Source organism: Mixophyes fleayi, chromosome 10 (genome assembly GCF_038048845.1).
Source record: "Mixophyes fleayi isolate aMixFle1 chromosome 10, aMixFle1.hap1, whole genome shotgun sequence".
Classification (NCBI taxonomy): Eukaryota; Metazoa; Chordata; class Amphibia; order Anura; family Limnodynastidae; genus Mixophyes; species Mixophyes fleayi.
This window is the reverse complement of record NC_134411.1, coordinates 51,999,235-52,017,325: the sequence shown is the minus strand read 5'-3', so window position 1 is coordinate 52,017,325 and position 18,091 is coordinate 51,999,235. Positions and strand designations below refer to the sequence as shown.

Below are 18,091 nucleotides of genomic sequence, written 5' to 3'. Positions count from 1 at the left end.
CATGGGGGTGGTAGTGTCATGGCGTGGGCATGTATGGCTGCCAATGGAACTGGTTCCCTTGTATTTAATGATGATGTGACTGCTGACAATAGCAGCAGGATGAATTCTGAAGTGTTTCGGGCAATATTATCTGGTTATATTCAGTCAAATGCTTCAGAACTCATTGGATGGTGCTTCACAGTGCATATACAGTAAAAAATTGGAAGCGCTATGTCAAACACTTTATACTTGAATTTATTTTTACCATTCCACTGTAATTATTATGCACTTTTTATTATGCACAATGATTATGGCCATAAACAACCCCAAGATACATATAAATATAAATAAAGACACATACAGTAAATATACATGAAATGCCCTTAAATAACAGAAAACTCCTCATTCATGGGTAATCAATAAATACAAACACTGAAAATATATATGTCATTGCCCGAGCAATTGCATCTCCTATTTTAAATGTGTAAACATATATAAAGCTTACAATATTAAATCAGGACATTCAGCGCTTAAAGGTTCTCATAAATAAACAGAAATATTCAAATGCATATATATGTATCAAACATGTCCATAGTAAAAGTCCACCTTCATGAACTATAGAAGATGGCTTATTTCACATCACAGATATAGTGCTTCAAAATGATGTACACCTTCCCATCACCTTCGTGGTATTAATAAAAGATGGGTTCCTAACAGAAATCAAGGTTGAATGGGCATATAAAACATAAGAGGAACTCATCCCGATATTGGAATATTATTTTTACCTTCAATAGTAGTACATGCTCGGTGTGTTTTTTGGATTTGGAGATATACATCAATCATGGGAATATCAATACCAAATGTTACAGGAAGCCCACAGATACGAATTCCTATATATATATATATATATATATATATAAAGACAGTCAGCACCATAAAAACTGGTTAGATGGAGTACCATACAGCCAGTTTTTAAGATTGTAAAGGAATTGTGCTGAACAGGAAGTCTTCTCCCATCAATTAGAAGAAAGGAAGTCTAACTTTCTATTGAGGGGATATGATATTAAACTTTTGGAAACTGCACAGGCCAAGGCGTTGCAAGCATCTAGGAGGGATTTGGTATATTTCAACAAAACACAACAATTGAATAATAGTAAGGACGTTATTTTTATTACTAAATTTAATAAAGATCACAAAAAAATAGAACGTATAATTCGTAAACATTGGAATGTTCTGCACAAGGACAACATTTTAACGAATATCCTTCCGAAAAAGCCAAAATTTGTATATAGGAGATCCTCCAATTTGAAGGATCATTTAGTAAGAGGCATACTTCCTGATAACACACCACAAGTAGGTCTTAAAAAGAACAACAGGTTTTTTAGATGTGGGAGCTGCCTTGTGTGCAGATCCACTTCTAATAATAATCTAGAGAACAAAACTACGGAATTTACAGCCAATGGACAAACTTTTGCAATACGTAAATTTATTACATGCAATTCAATTAATGTCATTTATCTGATGGCTTGTAAATGTGGGTTGATTTATATAGGTAAGACCTCTAGATCTTTGAAAAAAAGAATGAGTGAACATATTTATAACATCCGAAAAGGCTTGGAAACCCATTCGGTGTCTGCTCATTTTAAAACACATCATTCCTGTAAAGAAAAAGATATCATCTATTTTTTGGGTATAGACTCAATCCAACCAACTTGGACACATAAGAACACAGATACCTTGTTGTCCCAGATGGAGATGAGGTGGATATTCCAGCTAAATAGCCTCATCCCTTATGGGCTCAATAAGGATTTTGAAATCAAGTGTTTTCTTTGAATGTCATCATCTGTGGAGATTTGCGATGTGGGGCACCGTATGTTGTGGAAAGGCATGCTTTAATGATGGCCATTTATTTGATTTTAACAATTAGACCCTACAGTAACCAATAATACATGCTGTTTTTTATGATGTATATCCGCTCGATGTACTAGTCGGCGGTACGTCATATCCGGGATTTTCATCATTCTTGCGTTCCACTGCTTATGATGCCTGACACGGATTCCCCTGGTCTCCGTGCCGATACGTCACATCCGGTCGAGCGGTTATGAAGTTACTATCGGCACGGTGGATATCAAAGTGATTATGCACATAACTCGATCTTCTACTAAGTTTTAAATGTTGCACCGATAACAATAAGTTGTTTTATGTATTTTATGTGTTATTATGTAAATTTACCGATCCTACTTTGGATTGGCCATGTCCGGTTTAAATAGCTCTGGATTCCTGATCAGTCTTATCTCCTTGACAAAGACCGCCAGACGGTTGAAACGCGTCGGAGTGATAAGACTGATCCTTGGCAGTGTGTTGAATGCTGTATTAGCTATCTGTTCGAAGACATCAAAACGGAAGTGTCATCCCGGGATTTGTTACATCTGACCCCTGTTTGTATGCGCTGAGAACTTGATTTCTGGTAGGAGCAATCACACACTATCCTTTTTGTATGTGAAGTTTTAATAAACTGTTGAAGCTTTTAGACGATATCACGCTAGATTCTGTCTATTTCTTTCTCTGACCATCATTATATGCGGACACTGGCATTGGAGAGGAAAGGATTAAAGTGGAATTAATTGCGAGAGTCCGGATATCGGGATGAGTTCCTCTTATGTTTTATATGCCCATTCAACCTTGATTTCTGTTAGGAACCCATCTTTTATTAATACCACGAAGGTGATGGGAAGGTGTACATCATTTTGAAGCACTATATCTGTGATGTGAAATAAGGCATCTATTCTATACTTCATGAAAGTGGACTTTTACTATGGACATGTTTGATACATATATATGCATTTGAATATTTCTGTTTATTTATGAGAACCTTTAAGCGCTGAATGTCCTGATTTAATATTGTCGCTATTGTTATTTTTTAGGCTGTATATATACCCTTGTATCGGGATTTTGGCTGCATTTAGGGTCATAGAGCGCTGTATCTGTGGTTATTTTCTATATATAAAGCTTAGATGACTTGTAAATTGAAGAACAATATCGATCTGTAAAGGACAGCCACAGCTTGCGTGAAAGAAATTCTTCTAATGCTGTGTCAACTGTGGTGTAGCCACTTGTGATAGATAATTAGACACAGCTGAGTGTGCAGCTAAAGGCTGCACGGACGTAAGACATACAGATTCCTCTATTGCTGTTGAAGTCAATAACACTGTCTTAGATAGGTGCACAGCAAGATGTGTTGTAGAAAAATTAATACTTTGTATCAATCCACTTAGAGTCAAAATACATCCATGGACAAACACAGCAGAGTGTGTCTCATGCAGGCTGTCAGAAATATCTTCAGTCCAGCTTTCTATACGTAACTCATATTGGAGTATATGGGTACCTGGTAACGATAGTTCCAATGCAGAGGTACCATCCAATGCACTCCAGAATCCAGCTGATATCGAGCCCTTATAGTCGGCACATGACAGACGATGTTATTGCTGATAGTTTAGTCTGTTTTCTCTTGTCACCAGAAGTGCTATAAAAATAGAAACCCCGAGGTTGGACGTGGCAATTCTAAATAAGAATATGGTCATATAAACCAATAAAACTGCTTGACGCGTTTCCCAGCTCAGCAGCTGTTTCATCAGAAGCTAGTATGGCGTGAAGAATGGTAGCAGTATTTAAGTCAGTTCACAGGTGTCCAATTATCACATCAATTCCATTCAGTCTCGTACTGGTCACATGACCTTGTTAAACTTCTGTTCCAAAATGAAGCAGTTTTGTTGAGTTTATAGTTCATATGTGTGGTATTCCTGCAATAAGTTTTTCTGTCTCTGGTCGCTGTCAATATAAAATAATACAGCGATTATAAATCCCTTATATTATCTTCCTAAGTATATTCATATATAAACATCACGGTGCCAGCACCCATGGTATCGTAAGCATAATTAACAGACAATAAATGCATATCAACATAGACATAGACTCATATTCCTCACATATATTATTCGATACAAATGTATCTCTTTATATAAAATCATAAAGTGTTAGATATTATAAACATTATTATGTTTATTATAATAATAATAAAAATAAAAATTCTTATTATTAGACCTCCCATCTCTTAATCATGGGTAGGTCCCCCATTCTCTGCTTAGCTTCCCTAAATGTCCACAAATGCAGTTTAAGAGCCAATTCAGATCCATATTCTTAGTGTTGTTAAAATGAACCATAAAAAATCTTAATATATCCTGGCACCTCAAGAAGTATTGCATGTTACATGTCCAAATACCTCCAAAAATCAATATAAATACATAAAATATATAAAAATTATTAAAAAAGAAATAAAGATAAATAAAAAAAATAAATAAAGATGGAAGGAGGTTTTTTGGACATGCATCCAAATATATAGAGTAGCAAAAAAAACATACCAGAGACATTACAGATTATTCAGCTCTATACAGTCATTAAGGCCGAATGGTGACAAAGTTTTCAACCTAAAAATACAATATGCTTCACGTTTGCAGAGGAGATTAAACCTATCTCCCCCTCTGCTCGTGACATTGATCTGTTCTATTGCTCTCACTGTAATACCAGTCAAGTTATTACCTTGACAAAGATTGATATGTACTGACAATGAATGGGTTCTTATGTTTTTTAATATGTTTCTACGGTGTTCTTGAAACCGCACTCTTAATGTTCTGGTAGTACGGCCTACGTATTGTTTGCCGCACTTGCAATTAATAGTATATATAACATAAGTTGAAAGGCAATCCATAGTTTTTTCTATTGGAAATTTCTCTCTTGATGAGCAAGATACAAGTTCTACAGCTTTAATATCTGCATAGATGCAAGATATGCACTTTAGTCTTCCACATCTAAAAAAACCTTTCCTCCTACTCAGCCACCTTTCAGCATGGGGGATTTCAGTGATAGCTTTTACTTTGTTGTCCCCTCTAAAGAAACTGGGGGCCAACCTCTCTTTTAGATTCTTTGATTTTCTAAAGATCGTCATCTGATTTTTCTTAATGAGATGACCAATCTGGTCGTCAAGTTCTAAGAGGGATGCGTTCTTGCTGACAATCTGCTTAATTTCCTTAGCACAGCAGCTATACTGTATTACAAAAACCAAGGACTTATCATTGCACCTAGACTTGGTAGAACATTCTAACAGACTAGATCTATCAAGTCTTATAACATCATTGTAGGCTTTATCAAGAATATCTCTTGGATAGCCTAATTCCTCGAATGATTTAAAGAGTTTCACTGCATGGATTTTGAATTCTTCTTGTCTAGAGCAGTTCCTCCGTACTCTGAGGAATTGGCCTTTGGGGATGTTAGTTTTCCAAGGTCTGTAGTGGCCACTTGTAATGTGCAGAAAGTTACATGTATCTACTTCTTTAGAGAAATTTTCCGTTACTATAGTACCCTCATGAATACTTAGAGAAATGTCTAGATAATTCATACTTGATTGATGGTAATTATTCGTGAAACTTAAACCAAACAAATTCGTATTTAAATGAGAAATTAATTGGGAGATGGACTGTACGTCACCGTCCCAAATAAAAAACAAATCGTCTATGTAGCGCCCATAGAGGACCAGGTTCGCCCCATATGCCGAATCCCACACATAGGACTCCTCAAAAAGTCCCATGTAGAGATTTGCATAACTTGGGGCGAACCTGGTTCCCATCGCCGTTCCTAATGTCTGCAGGTAATAAACTGAATCAAATAAAAAATAATTATGATATAAAATAAACTCAATAGCAGAAAGTAAAAAACTCTGCATAGACAAAATGTAGATTCCCTTGTCTTTCTAGAAAAACTTTTACAGCATCAAGGCCTAAGTTATGTGGTATATTCGAATATAGCGATACCACATCGCATGTTAGGAAATAGTAAGTAGGTTTCCATGTCAGACCACTGACCATCTTCAGGAAACAATGGGTTGAAGATGAAAATCTACGTAGGATGATAGATTATTAGTTAATGACCCAATGCCCGAGATGATGGGTCTACCAGGGGGCTTGACTAAGGTCTTGTGCAGTTTAGGCAGATGATAATAGGTGGGGACCACTGGAAATTGGGCATATAGAAAACCCTGAATATCCTTAGAGATGGCTCCATCCAAGACGGCATCATCTAGTGGATTTTTTAATTGTTGTTGATAAATTACGGTTGGGTCACCTTTATGTTTAATATAGAACTTAGGATCTTCTAATTGTCTTAAAGCTTCATTATAATAATCAAGCTTGTCCTGGATAACTAGACCCCCCCCTTATCCGCCGGTTTTATGATAATTCCTGTATCTGAAATAAGGTTCTTAAGGGCCTTTCTTTTTAAGGGGGACAGGTTATCTCTAATTTTCTCTTTTGAAGACTTCGCAAAGTACTCTAAAGTCATCCATGGTTTTTTTGTAGAAACTTTCTATCAATGGTCCCTTAAACTGTAAGGGATAGAAGTTGGATTTTTTTCTTAAACCTCTCCAAAATGGGTGGAGAGTTACTGTCAAATAAATTGACTTGGATCATGGAATATGTATGTTCACTTCTTTCTCCAATGTCTCTAAACAAGAAAGAGCTAATTAGTCCTCTGTATCTAATACAATCGGTAGAGCCTCCTTATCAACCTTCTTTAATGCCTTACTAACAAAGTAGCGCTTCCTACTGAGAGATCTTGCATATCTATTGAGGTCAACAAAGAGGTTGAACAAATTGGGTTTGTTGGTAGGGGCAAACTTGAGAACCTTTTGAAGAAGTTTAAGTTTAGCTTGTGTTAGGACCTTGGAGAACAAATTAAAAATACCCTTTCCTGTTACTTTAGCCTTATGCTTTTTGCCTGATTTGCAGATTCCTCCCCTAGATCCTCTGTCTCTTTTCCCCTTAATCTTTTTGTGAGATTTGGTCCCTGCGAAATCTGATAATGATGGTGATTTGAAGAGTGGCCTCTTCCTAAACAAGAGGCGTTGGATGACTCTGGGGGGGGGGGGTGATATAGTCTGTATAGGTAAGTCAGACTCTTCGCATGAATCTAACACTCTATACCTGGAACCTCTAGGGAGATGATCATTTTTCCCAAATCCTACCGATGGGCATTCCGTATTCCTATGATGTTGGTAGATATTACTACCCGTGTCCCTATGGTTGTCGTGCATATTACTATTGGGTTTAGGGCTGTGTCTTCTCCTATAATTACCATTATCCTTTGATTTATGGTTTGTCGATTTCTCTGAAGACATGGGTGGTTTATATAACTTTCTTCTTAATCCATCTTCCTGTGAGCAACCCCTATTATTATTAAATGGGGATCCACCTTCCCTAGAATAGAAACGTCCTCTATTGAACTTCTGAAAGGGCCTATTGTTTTTCCCTGAGATGTTATTCCTATTAGTAGATGGATTTCTAGGATATCTGTTATATGTCCTTACCCTATCTTTGTTGTAGTCTTCCCTATCTCCCCTAAGTTTCGTGTCCTTACGGATGATAAGGGAATTCTCAAAATCAATGATTTTCTCATTTATCTTACTATCTCTCTCTTGGAAGCCCTCCACTTCTTCAAAGGCTAAAAGTGATTCTTGGATCTTTTCGATTTCTGATTGAATATGATCAACCTTACTATTTCTATAATTAACAAGTAATCTCATTAGATTAATGGAACAGGCATCCAAAATGCTATTCCATTCTTTGGTAAATTTACTGTCATCCTAAAATGAAGAAGATTTAAAAACCCGTAATCCTCTGGGTATAATGCCACTATTTATATACTTCTGTAAGATGTTGGAATCCCACCAATGTCTAGTTGGTTACCCATGTGCACCAGACTGCTATATGCTGCAGTAGTTTTGAATTTGCTGCTGATTTTCATGGACTTTGGCAGTTTGCACATATGTGAACACCACATCAGAGGTCACAGTGCACAGACATTGAGGACCAGGCTATATTCAGAAATAGGGCTGCTGAAAGCATCCCTTCAATTGGGATACTTTGTTTTTCAAGACATTTACTAAGTCAGCTACCTCCAACAATGGAATGGAGCCAGAGTCAGAACCCAAACAGTCAAAGGATTCCCACACTAGGTAAGCCCCTAAGTAATGGGTGCAGTATTATATCTGCATTTGATTGTTAGTTAATACATCAGGTTGTCAATATTCTACTAAGAGCTTGTTTAAAGATGAACAACATGATACATAAAGGTTGGGGAGCCTTGAATAAGCCTTTAATTAATGGAGTTGAAAGAGTCTTTTGCACAACATGCAATTATTTGCCCAAGAGGAAAGTGCAGCCTTCTGAGCTGTATAAGGAAGCATTTGTGGGGTTCATATACAATTCAAGTGTTAAATGGTGCAGGATTCAAGACAAACACAGGTTGGAAGACACATGCTTTCAGTCAGAATGCGATTTCCCAGTTGATTTGAATATTCCTCCAGTGTTAGCCCTGGTGAGTAAGGAACGTAATTTGGACAAAATGGAAATTTTGCTTATGCAAGTTTACAAATCTGTTTACATGGATCAGGTTTCATAGATTCCTTTTTATCAAGACCAGAAAGTGGTTCTTTGTACCAGATATTTTTATATGGAGTATGTGAATTCTATCCTAAGCAACAAACTGGATTTTCTCCCATCCATAGACCTTCTGGATGCCTATATTTTCTATCACTGTTGCAATTCTAAAGGTTTTGGGTCTTTGGCCTACACTTCAATTGAACGTCTCCAAGAACCTTTTTTTTTTAACCAATGTGCTAATTACTGTAATGCTGTCAGATACTATTCCTGGGGATCCTAATAAACACTATACAGGACAAAATGTCATTGCCACAGAAAAGATGTATCAAGATCCAGTTCCTAAGACGTCAACTGCAGACTCAGCGTCACTAAGGAAGGAACTTTAGTTGTTGGAGGTGTTTCATCCTCCATAAGAGACTTCCCGTAGGCAAGTTGACACATGCGTGATCTCCAAATGGAGGTTATGAGAAAATAGTATCATAGAAAGACTTAACTGAATTAAGCCATCAACAAGTCAGCGCCCACCAGACAGTTTCCCTTGAAGTTTTTAAGCACAAATTTATGCAAAAGGAGTGTCACTTTTTGAGCCATAGTGGATAGTATTTGCAAGAGATGCCAGTGCCACAGACTAGGGTGCTCACATTCAAGGAGAAGTAGCGTAAGGCAATTATTCACGAAACAAAAAAAAAAAAAATGTACATGTTTGGAAATGAGAGCAGTATGGTAAGCAGTTCAACACTTCTATCTTCATCTAGGAAGGAAGTATCTCAGAAAAGTCTCGGACAGTAGAATTGGGAGAGAAGTACCGAAAGCTAGACTTTTATAGTCTTGGGCAGAGAACAGCCTGAATTAACTCTCCACATTACATGTAGCAGGAAAAAATATCAGCTAAAAATAGATCCACCCAGTAGAGTGATCCCATCATAAGGAAGTGTTCCAGCTATTGATAGAAAGGTTAGAGCTTCCTCAAGTGGAAATCATGGAGACAAGAAGAAATGCTAAAGTTCACAGGCTTCTCCACTCGACACAGGGATCTGGAATCAGAAGGAATTGATGCTCTGATGGTTGCGTGGACATTCTATCTGGGGTATGCTTTACCTCTGTTCTTACTTATCTCTTGCCTACTATAAAAGATGTGAAAATGAAGGGCAGAAGTAATAGCAATTCTTGCATTGTGGCTGCACTGTTCATAGTTTACAAAGTCTTGGGAAAAGCTCAAAGAACAGCCTGGGCTTGCTCAGAAAAGGAGTGTGTTAGAACAGTTAATCAGTATTTTATTACATACAAGGAAGAATATATATTTTACAGCATTTGGATGAAGATTGAATCTAGTAGCAGCTACCATCACACAGATTTTTTTTTACTTCCTCCAAGATGGTTTCAGCAGAGGCCCTGCGGAATCTACTCTTAAGGCACAAGTATCCACATTGAGCAATATCTTACACACCAAGTTAGCCTCACAAGATCTGATTATCCAATTATTCCAGATCGTGAAGAGGATTCATCCATCCATCAGGTCTTTTGTGGCCACATAGTATTCTAATTAGTCCTAAATGCACTAATGTCTAACCCTTTTAAGCCTCTGCAGAAGTCTCCTTAAAATGGACATTGTTTTCTTGATAGCAGTTTCATCTGCCCACAGAGTAGGTGTGTTGCAAGCACTATGGTACAAATCATTTTTTTTTTCAATATTCACTTAGATAAAGTAGTAGTTAGAGACAATCCAGAATTCCTATCTCAGGTAGTGTCCAGATTACTCATTAATCAGGAAGTAGTAGTGACATCTTTTTGTCCACATTTTAAGGAAGAGAGTGAAAGATAACTGCACTCACTGGATCTACTAAGACGTTCCTCATATATCTGTCTAGGACAGAAGCATTTAGGAAGATAGAACAGCTTCTTGTGCTTACATCTGTGCCAAGAATGCTCCCTCTAAACAAACCATCTCCAATTGGATCAGAGAGGATATTAACAGATCTTCAAAAGTAATCAATGCAAGTTTCCAGAGATCCTCAGTGCCCACTTAACTAGAGCAAGTGGCAACATCTTGGGCGAGCAAAGCTCAGGTTTCAGCAGCACAGCTTTGCTAGGCTAGCTGGATTGTTGTCTATTTATACTTTCACTGTTCATTGTCACCTGGATATCTTATCTACCTTGGATGCTCTGTTTGTAAGACATGTACTTTGTTATGCCTCAAAATAAATCTTTAATTTTTCTGGCTGAGTTTGTTCATTTTGTGTGGCCCACTCTATTGTATAGCTTTGGTACATACCATTTTTATGGCTGGCATGTAGTGAAAGGGGAAAATAATTATTTACTGTTAATTACTTTTCTTTGAGAGAACATATTTTTCAGAAGTGAGCTTGGGAAGTCACCCTGGAACAGCTACCTTATATACCATACAGGGTGTGTTTTTTTGTTACTTTTCTCTACCTAACTTGTAAAAAGGAAACTAGCCATAATTATGGCTGCCATTGAGACTCTCGACGAAAAGCAATAACGGTAAACAATTTGATATTTCCTTACAGCAGAACACAGGACATGTGCATACTGTAGCAACTAGACAAAGGAAGATGTCAATTATATCAGATTAACTTCTGTCCTGTCTGTCTTCACTGTGTTTGAGTAAACCAATTTATTTGACTGGGCTTCAACCAAGGCAAAAACACAAACATTACATGCTTATGCTTGTGTCCATTAGTAAAATCTAAATACATTTTACCTACCATGCTGCTTTGATCTGAGCTTCATTTGACACCACAAGTTGGCTTTATTCTAGCTGTTTCTGAATATTTGTGCTGTTTCTATTTTCCAGCATATTTTTTGATAAGTGTTTTATATTGTACAAATGGTTTGTAAGTTAGTTAGTTCTTACATTTTTGAGTTTTGAAGGCAATCATTTTTCCAAATTTATTTCAGTAGCTTTCTATGTTTAATGTTATGTCGTACAAACTATTTTTTCTCTCCTGGATGTTTTCGAAGATTAGGCATTATTTAGACATGTTTAGAATGTTTTTATGTTTTTACATTTCAGTGCCAACTATTTTCTTAAGTAAAAAGCCAAAGGAAAAAGAAACTGATGCCAAAAGTCAAATAATAGAAGGAATCACAAGACTGATTTGTTCAGCTCGACAGCAGCAAACCATGCTAAGAGGTAAGGTGGTGGACTGTGAAGGAAAAGCGGAGTATAAGAGAGTATTGCTGAAGTTATTATACATCCGTAGCGTATCCCTCAGCATTGTAAGTTCTGTTCGCTTCCTTTATTGTACAATGGAACAAAATAATACACTTTGAAACAGAAGGTGTGAGAACCCTTTCCTAGAATTACAGTCTAAAGGAGATTGGGGAATATTACATAAGGTACAAGCAGTTCGTACAATTGACCTACCACGTATCACATGATCACCTTTAGATAATAAGGTGTATAAGGATGTATCAAGAGCTGGACGGAGAAGACCAGTGCTGTTGTTGTAGACAAGAGGTAAATATGTAGTGAAGTAAACTGTAAGTTAAGAGAAGACCACCTTCCTTGTGAAGGAGTTAATGCATTCTTACATCACAAAAGAATGTTTGAAAGTGGCAGGAGTGGAAGGTGAATTATAACATGGGATGATAGGTGTATGTCCTTGGATGGTAGTAGAGCATGGTTGAGAAACTACATAGAGATTAGATAAGAGAGGTAGAAAAGATCAGTATTGTTGAGGTAAGAGCCAGGAGGAAATAGTCATAAGTAAAAGTGTTAACAAGAAAAATAAATAAATGCAGTAGCTGTCAAAATGTATTGAAGTGTAACAGCTAATGATGAGTGCTTGTATTAGTATTGTAGTAGATTACAGATATGGTAAAGTTAATATTATAATTGAGATAGAGTGAAGACTTTAAGGAGGAAATATTCAGCACTGTTAAACTTGAGAGGCAGGCAGTTCAGGGAAGGGTATGTAGTTATCTTCAGCATAAAGATGGTACTGAAAACTGATTACATTTTCAGAAGAAAGCCTAGCATTTATCCTTGGAGCAAACAGAGTGTATAAAAACAGAACTGGAGTCAAAATATTTTGAGTTGCATCAGATAATGTTGACTATTGGAGAGTTTTTCAGTTAAGAACATTTAATTGTAGTAGCTTTCTAGGAACTGGATTTTTTGTATAAGATGTATAACTTCTCCTATTTAGTCTCTATTTGTTAATATTCTCAATGTTTAACACTATGAAGTAGATGATAATATATATGAGATGTGTAGAAGATAGTAATAAACAGAATACAGAGTATTCTTGCTTTTATTGTTCCTTTCTCTATGTTTATCTTACTTCCCACGCACCAAATTTTTTTTTTCCCTCACATATGTATTTTATTCTTAAGTAGTTTATATGTTCTACATGGGTTACATTTACCCAGCAACTTCATCATGCTTGTCTTTTTGTTATCTTCATTCTCTGTTCTGTATGTCTTCAGTCAATACATTTGGGCATTTTTTCAAATCGATACAAGCAATTTACAAACCTGCGATGCCAATGTGCTTTTGTGACACCAAATATAATTGCACTCTGGTTTACCAGGGAACCCAAGGATTTGCAGGTCAGCATGGTGGCATCTATGGGGTGCAAAAGGATACACCGTCTGATGAAGGGGAATGGGCAGATCTGGGGTACTCTTTGATGAGTGCGGACTAGACTTACCAACATGCAAAAACAAAGTTTTGTTCTGTGGGACGAGATTATTTGTTAGAAAAAAAGGGTGAGATAGCACATTTACAGAAACCTTCCCTGCAAATAAATAAAAATTTTCCAGAGTCTACACCCTATACTTGGGACATATTTTGTACATTCTAATTACACTTATGCGGAAAAGCACATTTCTAATGCACTTCAACAATTATAATGAAAACCTTTAAAACACAAAATAGTGACACATGAATAAAGATAGTCCCAGTATGACCTCCCTCTTATGATTAATTTAAGAGGCTAAATAGAGAATAATTGTAGAGGAAAACGAAATAGTTTAAATGAGTGAAGGGCTGGTCCTAAAGTGAAGTAGACAGGAATTTAAAGTGACATTTTAACTTAGTCCATTCGCAATCCAGCAAGAGAGATTTTCCAAGGGCTGTTGTGTTGTGGTGTGCACCTATATATGCACAAGGCAGATAAAAGGGTGGAGGTACTAGCTTGTACTTTAAATAGACATTTCAGTCTTCACACCATATGCATTTTCAGGTGGATCCGCAAAGCTAGGTGCAGATTGACTTCCAGAGGTAATTCCACGGACCATAAAGTGAGCATGCACCTTGAAATTCATAAGGTGGACATGTGCACATATAAAAAAGCATTGCGGGTCTGCACTTTTTGCGAATCGAGAATGAGCCTTTGTCTTACTCCAGTATTTGGCCCCTGACTTTTTTTTTAATCTATTATCAATTGTCCTCTTTTCTTTTATATATTTCTTATACAATATTCTTTGCTGTTTAATACCTTCCATCACTCCATCTGTCTCTTTATTTCCTCCTATTCTCCCCTGGCCTGCAGCCAACATATGTTACATCTTTTCTGCTGCTCACATATCCTCTTGCTAGACAATGTTCTTACATTTCTTTTGTCTTTTTTTCCCATTATTTATCTACTATTCAACTGTTATGCTCACAAAATCATTTCTTATTATGTCTTTCAGTCACAGTTGATGGACGTCTATTTAGTGATGTGAAGTTTTTCCAGGTGGCATCTCAGTGGCCGACTCACGTCAAATACTTTCCTGTTGGCATTTTCAGCTTAGCTGGAAAACCCTGATATTCCTCAAAATGAAGCTTGCACAAATAGTTAGCTTTACACTCTAAACATCCATTTTTACATATGAAACTTTCATCCTAATGAACTGTGAGACTGTATTGTTATGTCATCACCTTGTTAGGTACTGCAGCAATGCCATCACCTGTTCCATCTTCTATTAAAGTCTGCAAGCCAGGAAGAAACACCAGCCAGATATTGTTACACATACTTTACAACATATTTAAGACAATTGTTTTCTGATACTATATTACATATATAGATAAATAACTTGCTTATTTTATATCTAGTGCCATTTATGTAGTCAGCAAATGATTACAATATAGAGGGTTATTTTCTAACTTAGGTACAAACATCCACATTGCAGTAACTCACAACATCAGTTAGCTTTGATCAATTTCAGGCAAGGCAGATAAAAACAAGTAAGTATATGGCTACTTATTACAGGCTACTGCAATGAGCATGTTTGCACTTAATTTTAGTAAATAAATTTAAATATAAAACAATACATACAAGTAACTTACATATATGCAGCACATAGCACACAGCTGATTAATTTGCTCATGTCAGGACTTATGTTGGTTGACAAAGTCCTCTACCTCAGGCTAATGACCATAATGATGCAGTTTCTGGGGAATTAAATGGAATACCTGTTTTATTGTTGCTTAATTTTGAGGTTTAGTTGAATACAAGTTGAACAGTGTTAATATTAGCCTTCCTTGTTACATAATGTTGACATTACTAGCAAATGTCTTAGTTAAGAGAGAAACAATGTATATAATACAGTGGATGTTGTTTTTTTTTTTTATATGGTGCATTATAAGCTAAATGAATAACCCAGAATCTGCACATAGATACATACTACATCCCTACAAAGTCATCTCATACACTGCTACATACATGCAAATACCTCTTATACATTGTTACATGCTTATACTGTTCTCTCATACACTGTTACATATAAATACCTCTCACGATGTTATTTGCATGCAAAGTCTTTTCATATAGTGTTACATCTGTCATTCACTGTTATATACAAACAAATATATATCCTACTGTTACAAATACCTGAGAAACTGTAACATGCTATCAGATACTGGATATGCACTGTAACATTTGCACAAATATGTACAGATATTCACTTGCATATCTGATATGCCCTGAAACATGCTCATAAATGTCTGATATTCATGTACACAAATATGTCTCACACACTATTACATCCACACAAATATATCCTTTCCCAAATAAACTTTCATACCCTAAATGCCCTGATACATGGCCATAAATGTCTGACTTGTATATAGTGTTGCATGCACTCAAATATCATTATAAACTGCTATTCACTATAAGCTAAAACAACAAAAGAAATGCTTGCCACATACAAACACCTGGTACATCTAGCCATGTAAAAAGCACCATAAGTTGCATATGTAATCCCACTTGTAGAGTTCTTAAACCTTGTGTGGTCCTATACACTCCATATTCCTCTATTTAAACACTGCCTTCCTCATCTGTCAGCCCTTTTTGCTTGACTCATTCTAAATGTCTTAATATGTGTTAATGTATAGTATTTACAAAGCACAATGTATTTCAGCATCCAATGGTTTTCAAAGTATCTCCGCCTCTTCAGTCGGTCTTCCCTACCTCCCTATTTGTCTTGTGTGGCACAAATGTATATAATTTGCTTCCAGCTTCTTTTTATGTTTTATATTGTTTTTATTATTATTATAATTTTCATTAAAGTTTATGTGGTTTATATACTGAGGTGTTATTGTGATTTGTGAGCACAATCTTTGCTGGATATACTGTACGTATAAATAGCAAACATACAAAAGTAGTACACATAATAAGCAGAACTGTTGGAACAAGTCTCACAATAAACTAGCAAACAGGTAATGAATGTCATATGTGTTCAGAGCAAGGGCACAATATGAAAGGCCAAACGTTATTCTTGCAACTGAAATGTTCTCGGTGAATGATGGCAAAAATTTAAATAAAATAAAAAAATTATTTTTTCATTTAAAAAAAGTGTTAAACACTTCTTATAGATGATAGCTTCAACATGTCCTCTATATAAAGATAAACACATTGGAATAAGTTGGCAGTAAACCTGAAGCCTGAAAAATATCAACTTGCCAAAACATGAACCTACAAATTTTCACACTAAAAAAAATGTGTTATTAAAAATATTTGAATTTATCATTAAACTTACTTTATTAGAAAAGCAATCGGTATGCCTTTATAATGAATAATGATTCCTAGTGTGAAGATGTTTATATAGGAATAGCGTCCTGTGGTTGATCAGCTGTTTATGTATTTTATTTATCTGTATCAATATAATTTGAATCTAGCAACCAAGAAATGTTAGTTTGAGCAAAAAAAAAAAAAAAAACCAGCAACAGTTCTTAGCTAACCCTATACACCAAACAACACACACCTTTTAAGAAGGTCAAAGCTAATAGTTTCGCTAGGTCGACTAGTTACCATATATCCAAATGGAAAAATAATATACCTTATTCACAGTTTCTTCTACTGAGGAAAAAATGTAGTTGGTTTGAAAAATTCTGAACACAATCCAAATTCACTAGATTTCTGGAGAAAGGATATCCAATGAAATTAATTCAAAGGGCCTTTAAAAAAGCATCAATGCTTTAGAGATTGGCATTACTCCAATACAAAGAGAGAGCAAAAATGAATATGATTTAATAAACTCAGGACCAAGACCTTTTATTACGAAATATAACAGGAATTCAAAAAAGATTATGAAGAAACATTCTGAAAATGCATTAGGATATACTTTTAAAAGACCCACTTCTGGGTGCCCATCTACTGAAACAACATTGTATGATATATAAGAAAGCTAGAAATTTAAAATGTCAACTAGCACCAAGTCAGTTAAAGGATAATATCAAGGATAGTGCTTTGGTTCCTGCTTCTGAGAATTGGCTTAATTGTAATCTGATAAAGAGGTGCTATCCATGCAAACATTGCTCTTTTATCCATTCATTCACAAACATTACAAAGAAGTTTATCAGTGTAAAGAATATACGATTGGGCAACACATAACATGTAATTCCACATATGTGGTTTACATTATTAAATTTGGATGCAACCTGGTCAATGTTGGTAAAACCAAGAGATTATTGAAAGTGAGAATATAGGACCATCTGCCATGTTATGGCATCACCACATATAGTTTGCCCATCACTTCGATCCTGTAATAATTTGCATTCTTTAATTTTTAAATATTTGATCATGGATTTCATCACTTGTAACAAAATAAATGTTATTTACCTTCCTGAATGCATTTGTGGAAAATAATATATTTGGAGATTGTCCTATAACCCTTATGAGAGACTAGTGGAACACATTTGCAATATCAGAAAAAAGTTTTGATAAACATTCGGTTTCCTATCATTTTAAAATGACATGAATGTTTTGTTAAATCCCTTAGCAAAGTTTGTGGTGTTGCAAAAGTAAAGAACAATATGCAGAAAAATGATTTAGACTTCTCTTTAGCCAAGATGGAGATTTGCAGATGGATTTACAGTTTAGACATTTTGCATCCCAGAGGACTAAATATGGACTTGAAGGGGCATATTCAATTGTTGAATATCCCCGCGGCGTTAAAACTATTACCGTTATTACGGTAATAGTAAGCTGAATTTCAGCTCACAGCTCAGGGAGCTGCGAGCTGAAATCCAGCAAGAAAACTACCGTAATAACGTTTTTTACGCGCACTATTATCGTAATAACGGTAATAGTGCGCAGAGCGCGAGATTTTTGGCATTTCCGCCAACAATTGAATATGCCCCAAAGTGTCTTTGGCAGAATAAAAGTAAAGTA

At 36.0% G+C, this 18,091-nt stretch overlaps 1 protein-coding gene across 3 annotated transcripts in view; it reads left to right on the top strand.

Moving 5' to 3' along the window:
- PACS1 (phosphofurin acidic cluster sorting protein 1) overlaps nt 1-16,005 on the top strand; it is a 112,294-nt gene extending 96,289 nt beyond the window's left edge. For all 3 annotated transcript variants that reach the window (XM_075188745.1, XM_075188744.1, XM_075188746.1), the window contains 2 exons: nt 11,503-11,622; nt 14,130-16,005. In XM_075188745.1, coding sequence (XP_075044846.1) covers nt 11,503-11,622; nt 14,130-14,245 — 236 coding nt within the window. In that variant the 3' untranslated portion in view covers nt 14,246-16,005. The remainder of the gene's footprint in view (nt 1-11,502; nt 11,623-14,129) is intronic.
- Nucleotides 16,006-18,091: the final 2,086 nt, after the last annotated feature.